Source organism: Pinus tabuliformis, chromosome J (genome assembly GCF_031772625.1).
Source record: "Pinus tabuliformis cultivar Carrire ecotype Pingquan chromosome J, CPIR1, whole genome shotgun sequence".
In the NCBI taxonomy this organism is placed as follows: domain Eukaryota; kingdom Viridiplantae; phylum Streptophyta; class Pinopsida; order Pinales; family Pinaceae; genus Pinus; species Pinus tabuliformis.
The window spans coordinates 78249112-78256407 of NC_142295.1; the positions used below are offsets into that span (position 1 = coordinate 78249112).

A 7296-nucleotide genomic window follows, 5' to 3' on the forward strand; every position below is an offset into this window, starting at 1 on the left:
TGTTGCAACACATGCCCGAACATAACCATAACATATAACACAATCCATATGTCACACTTCAAGATATACAACTTAGAAAATGTGTCATAGAACATTTGAAACTACAACTTATGCCTTTTGTAATTCCCAATAGTGCTAGCATGTGCTCTCTTACATATATATGTATCGTGTATCATATAAAATATCCAATGTTTGCATACAGTGATTTGACTAAGAGCATATATGTATAGAACCCTTCACATTTAGTTTTCCAAGCATTTCCATCCTCGTACCACATATATGTAATATATATCTTCCTTAAGGCTCAGATGATTATATAAAAAAAGAGACCTCCAACTCTTGGACTGGCATATATAACATTTACGTGACCCATGTAGCATATTCTCAACAAGAAATATTTATTCAGGTCAATGACGACACATATTAATCTTGAACTTTTGCAAAGGGTTCTCTTTAAGGAAGGGTCCCACCTGCTAGGTCAATTTTATTAAAAAATGATTTAGTATCATTAGGGGATAATTAGTTAAGGACGATCACAATGGCTTGTGAAAATTAATGAATTTTCAATAGTATCTAAGCCATCAAAATTACTCCGGGATTGCACCCAACCTAAGTCACACCAGCCCTTAACAAGGCTGGACTTTTTCCCATAGAGTTTCGAACCAATGACTTTCACATCACAAAGTTCCTTAACAATACAGCCCATCATCATCTATTCTAGGCCTCATAGGAAATTTCATCGATATTTTTTATTATAATTATTTTTTTTAAATAAAATAATTAATTGTTATAAATTATTATCACCAATATTTTTAATTACTACAGTTTTACTTTTAGATCAAATAACCTTTTGAATAACCATTTAATACAATTTATATTCTTGATAATTTCATTATCATAATAACAAAATTATTATAAAAATTATAAAAAATATTAATTTATATAGTTTTAATATTAAAAAAAACATAGTTTAAGGAAATGACTTTTTATTATTAATTTATTTCTAGCCAATTTTAATCAAAATCATATAGAAATTTTTTAAAAAATTGAGTTTTAGTTGTATAATCCTGCATAATTTTAATTCTCTATGGATTTTTTCAAAACTAGGAATCTATTTATGCATTCCAAAAACATATTTTAAACAAAAAAAAATATAATTATCTTTCTTAAAATTGTAAAATTAAATTTAAGTGGAAAAAACTATTTCATCTATTAATTAGATTTTACCTTTATATATATATATAGTAAATTCATTTAAATTTATTTCTATTAATATTAAAAAAAATCACAAAAAAAACACAAAAAAACAAACAAACAAACAAACAAACATCCTAGCCCCACTTCCCTATTCAAAACCATTTTCATCCTACTAATTTCGCACTTTAGGAATTTAATACCCAAGAACCATTTTGATCGTGTAATATTTTCATGATGTCATTTTAAAATTAAGTAACCAAATTGTTAATAATTTCATCTTAAAATTTACTAACTAAATTTTAGTAAATAATTAAATAGAATCTATGTTATCAAAATTATATGATCAAAATATTTCCATAATGTAATAAAAAAAAATTATTAATAATTTATTAACCTAGATTCATCTTAATTTCAGATCTATTAAGAACTGAGAGAGATCAAATCTCTCTTTACTTTGAAAGAGCTTTGTATCTCAAGAGATTAGTAGATCCAAAGTTAAAATGAATCTAGGCTAATGTAATTATTAATAATTAATTATTGTTATACTTATAAATATAATTATTAATTTAATGTTTTTTAATTTTTATTTATTTTTACGTAATTTGAGAGATACTAGGCTAGAGAACGCATAATTACTTTTATTACTTTTTGCTAATTGAGTTAATATTATGTTTTATTATTATTATCTAAATCTAATGCTTCTCTACAACATCTCATCTAACAACTCACTACACCACTTTCCTCATACTATATAATGTCTCTAATCCCAATAACTAATTGAAAATCAGTTTCATTAATTTGTATTAGTATTCATATGAGTTGTATTTTAGATTGTTAATTAAATTTATTTGAGTAATTAAGGAGAAGAAATATCATATTCTTAATATAAATTTAATTTTTTTCTATAACATGTTTTCTTTTATAATTTTTTTTTTTTTTTTGTAAGGTTAGGCATTCTTCATTCCATAAAACATCAAAAATACATTAAACTAGAGTTCGGGTGGCTGGCCTGCCCGAGGGAAACCAGACCGCCACCTTTTGGCCTGAAAGCCGGACCAAAATTTAAAAATGTTTAATTCCTTCTTCCTATCGTAACCATTGTTCTGCTTATTCAAAGCGAGGCTAACTACTGTAACAGAGAAAGGTGCCCAGATATAGTTCAGATTCATCACAAAACAGTAGAGAAAATAAACACACCACTAATCTTCATCCGACAAATTCACCGGGGCAGGCTTAGAGTCGTTAGCACCCGGCTTCAGGATCTTCTGCTCAATGGCCCATTTGAGCTCCAACGTCATTTGCTCCATGTTTTTTAGCAGCAGATGGTTTCTGGAAACTTGCACTTGGACAGCCGCAAGTTCTTTTAAGAGAATGTTCTTTATGGAGGCTGATTCTTCCGTCAGTTGGCATTTGAGGAGTTCTTCCACTTGCTTGCACTCTTCATCCTCCTCTTCGCGCACCGCTTGGTTAACCTCCATGGCCCTGCCAACCACATGCTTCATGATCCAGTAGAATTGTAACGTTCTATTGAATAACGAGTTTCTGCCTCTGGAAGTGCCCGGGTCGGAGATTATAGCCCAGTCCTCACGGGGAATCTCTTGGTTCGCGCTTATTTCCCTCAGCTCGCATTCCCATTCATGGATAAGAGCGCAGACCTCAGGAGAAATACCAGTCATGTAACCATCAATCAGGTGAAGGAGTTTGTCGAAGTCGGGCTTCCTGCCTCTTTTATTTGAATGACTACTGGTGCCGACTTCCTTCTTCTGTTTAGAAGTGGTCCTTCTTGGAGCCATTTTTCCTCTGGGCCTACCTGTCACAGCAGAAAGCCGAGAGTCAGTGTAAGAGATATAGAGCCTGATCGGGGTCTGTTCCATTTTGGCGACGAGCTTAGCATGAGTAGTCTCACGTGACATTAGAACAGTGCCATTATGGGCACGGCGGTTAAAGACCCGCCACCTTCTTACAGGAGTCCGGAGAACCCCCCAACCAACAGAGCGAAGAGACCAGACGGCCTTGGTCAGCGGAGGGGAGGAACAGAATTGGAGCCAACCACGGTAGAAATCCAGAGAGAAGAGAATAACAACGGTGCTAGGACCCTCTAGAAGCATGGCGTAGCCCGGCGAAGCCCCCCAAACAGCCTGACTCTCAGAGCAGGACGTAGCACTACCATAAATCAAATCTTCCCCATCCTGGGACTGGGAAAGGAGAAACCAAAAGGAGCCCAAGGGACCCTTATCATCACAGCGACAGGGGGTCTGCATACAGGGCCAAAGCATATCCAGCTAGACCAAGAGACCAGAGAAACAAGCATACATGTCCGAGGGATGAGGACAGAGGGAAACATACCACCTTTTCTTGCTGAGGCCGATGAGGAGGGCTAGTCGCAGAGGTGAGCAGGCGTCTTTCCGTTCTTTGTCATTCTTCTTGCCGAGCAGAATGAGCCTGCCATCTATTTTCTTGGGTTTATTAACTTGATGTCGTGTCGAGCATGCCACCTCTTGGCTTATAGAAATTCTGGCCTCCGCTTGTTCATTTATTTTTCCGTCACGCAAACCGGTTTTTCCATCTCGGAAAGTGGCGTGGATTGTCCTTTCCACTTCATGCTTCATCATTCCCTTCTCCGTCCGGCTGCTCTTGCCGTAGCCTAACTTGACTCCTGTTGCCACCTGTCGTCCTTCCCCTGCCCATTATCTCGAGTTCCGGAGCTGGTTCTAGATCTTTCTTTAATGATGCCTCAGCTCGCACGTCCCCTCCATTTGTTCGGCCATTCTGGCCATGCCCCGTCACCTGCCCGTCATGTGCCTGCCTTACCCCTCTGGCTTTTCCCACGTAGGAGCTGTCCGAGCCTTGCTGATGTAGATTATCTCCACCTCCGCTGCGTGCCGCCTGATCTTGGCCGTTCGTTTTTCCCATGCTTTTCCTTCCTGCATCAACATTTAGCAGTTGCTGGAGTTGGTTTTTCTCCTCCTGATGCAGATGAGGCAGACCCACGCTATCGATTTCCTTGCCTCGGTTCCGGCAACCCCAATTCACAAGCCAATCTGCCGGCTTGTTACCTGCGCGCCTGGTGTGAGTCGGGAGGAGATAGTCAATTTTTGGAATGAGCTTCCCAATTTCGCTGACCAGCCAAGCGGTTCTCCAGCTTTTGCTGATTCTTTCCGCTGGAATTTGCTGCTGGAGCTTCCTGACCATGTCAATTACCAGCTTTGAGTCCCCCTCGATTTGGAGTCGTTTGAAGTTTGCCCGGAGAGCTATTTCCAGGCCTCTTTTCAGGGCGTGCAGCTCTGCTTCATTGTTCGAAGCTTCCCCACAGTCCATCGCGAAAGTTCTGAGAGTGTTTCCCTCTGCGTCTCTAAAGACTCCGCCAATGCCGGCCTCGCCTGGGTTGTGCTTTGCAGCTCCGTCGAAGTTTAATTTTGTGAATCCATGTGGAGGGCATTTGTACTGGTTGCTTTCAGCCACCTCTTTGGCCATATCTGCTTGAGAATCCCCGCGGTTTACCATACTCTGTCTGACCTCTAGTTTTTTCAGGATAGTTTCTTCCGTAGTCGAGACTTTCCAGTCCTCATCCTTCCAGCATTCCGAAAGGATTGTTTCCCGAAGGTTTCTGATGACTTGCTCCCAGATTGCTGCGGTAGTTCTGGTTTCTGCTTTGAAGATGGCCCCATTCTGGGCTTTCCAGATATTCCAGAGGAGGAATCCGGCGGAGAGGAGCCAGGCACGGTTAACGACCGGGTTCAGGTAAGGCTTTTTTGGCCAATTGATGATTGTGCTTACGATATTTTGCTGGTTTTGGTGCTATCGCTCAAACAAATTGCAGTGGTTGTTCCACAGGGAGGAGCTGACGGAGCAGCGGTTCATCAAATGCTCCATGGTTTCCTCTTGGGAGAGGCATAGGGCGCAGCAGGACAGGCCTTGGCTTCCTTTCCGCAGAATTTGGTCCCAGGTGAGCACTCTACCGTGTAGAATGGTCCAAATGAAAAAAGAAATTTTAGGCCAATGCTTAATTTCCCAGAGATTTTTCCATTGATTATTTTCCAGATGATGGTTGATGTTGCTATGAAGGTGGTAGGCTTCTGCTATAGTGAAATTTCCTTGTATGCGTTTGCCCCATCTGAGAATGTCAAACCCTGTTTTCTTTGCTATTTTCCGAGAAGCCATCTCTGTATAGTAATCTTGCCATCTGTCGGTTTCTGGTGCTCCTACCCAGTCTTCTTTAAATTTCCAATTTCGCCAGTATCCAGCCTCGTCGGGCTTCCAGAAGTTGCCGACAGTTGAAGCCCCTACCTGGGACGAAAAGGTAAGGATGACATGGAGGTTGTCTTTTTGAATGAGACGGTCTCTTTGCTGCCAGGATTCCTCCCAGAATCTGGCTTTGTCTCCTTCCCGGATTTCCCAGAAACTGTGCTCCCTTATCAGATCCTTGTTGCCTCTAGCCAGGTTCCATATTGCAGAACCTCTGGTCTCTGTCGTGCTTCTCAGTTTGTCTTCAATTTCCCCTGTCTCGTCGTATTTTCTTTCCCAAAGTATCTTCCACAGGTCAGGGCCCCCCTGAAGCCACCGCCACCAGAGCTTCGCGCCCATTACTTGATTGAGGACGAAGGGGTCGCGGAGTCCAAGACCGCCATCTTTAGGGTGCCGGCAGAGCCACTCCCATGAGATAAGGGCCCACTTTCTAGTTTTGCTAGTCCCTTGCCAGAGGAAATTTTTGAACAGGGAGACCAGCTTTTGGCTCGCAGCCTTAGGAATTGCTTGGCATGAGAGCTGGTAATTTGGGATGGCCTGCAGAACAGATTTCAATAAGGTTACCCGACTTGGGGCATTTAGCGAGCGGTGGGTCCAGTTCTCCATTTTATTTCGAATTTTCTTGATAAGCAGATTCCAGTTGGCCGACCGGAATTGGTGCTCATGTAACATGATACCCAGGTATTTGGAAGGGAAGGATCCTCTGTTGAAGCCTAGAGTACGAGCCAGGAACCTTTGGACTGCCAAGGAGGTGTTAAAGAAAAACACTTCTGATTTATCTTTATTGATTTCCATCCTGGAGGCTCTGCTAAATTGAGATAGGGATTTGATAATTCTTTGGGCCTCCTTTAGGGTGGCCTGACCGTAAAGCATTACGTCATCCACAAATTGCTGGTGGGAGACCGGAATATCTTCTCCGCAGATGCGGAGGCCTTTTATCTGTTCCTTGGAAACCTGAGCCTTAACCAATCTGCCTAGGCCATCTGCAGCCAGGATGAAGAGGAAAGGAGACAGGGGGTCACCCTGCCTTAGCCCATGGGAAGGAGTGAAAGCTTCAGAGGGGGAGCCGTTTAGGAGAATTGACAGGACGGGGGAGCTAACCATAGACAGGATCCATTTTATCCATCGTTGATCAAATCCATAGGCTTTTAGGATACCTTCCAGATAGATCCAGCTAAGCCTGTCAAACGCCTTGGCCAGGTCCAGTTTGATAAGCATGCCTGGGGCTCGGGAGCTTTTCAGGGAATGGATCACTTCCTGGGCTACTATGATGCCATCTGTGATCTGCCTTCCTTTGACAAAGCCAGTTTGCTCCGGGGCAATGAGATCCGGCAGGATCGGCTTAAGCCTGTTGACTATGATAGTTGCAAGGATTTTGTAAACAACATTACATAGGGAGATGGGCCTGAAACCCTGCGGTTCATCTGAGCAGCCAGACTTTGGAATTAATGCCAGGAAGGTGGCGTTCAAACCTTGGTGCATGCGTTTGGAGCACCTGGATTCCTCCACTAGATCAAGTAGATCATTTCCCATGAAGCTCCAAGTCACCTGATAAAATTCTATGGTGAAGCCATCAGGTCCTGGGGCCTTATTTTTAGCCATTTTGTTTATTGCTTCCTCCAGTTCATCCTTGGAGATTATCCGAAGAAGGGCCAGGTTTTGATCTCTAGAGACTTTCTTGGGAATATGGTGGCTGATTTTGTCTATGTCCTCGGCTCTGTTGATATTTGGTTCAGAGAGAATACCTTTGAAATGCTCCACCAATAGATGTTCAATTTCATCTTGCTGAGTCACTCTGTTTCCTTCCTTGTCTTTCAAGGAGAAAATTCTGTTGTGTTGGCGATGGTTTATCAT

General features: G+C 41.7%; 1 protein-coding gene across 1 annotated transcript; it reads right to left on the minus strand.

Annotated features, from left to right (window-relative positions):
• Nucleotides 1-3795: 3795 nt before the first annotated feature.
• On the minus strand, nt 3796-7296 carry LOC149225596 (uncharacterized). Its single transcript, XM_089379968.1, has 2 exons — nt 5044-7296; nt 3796-4944 (listed from the first exon to the last, which is right to left on the minus strand). Exons 1-2 carry the CDS (start codon nt 7294-7296, stop codon nt 3796-3798), a joined length of 3402 nt encoding a protein of 1133 aa, XP_089236094.1.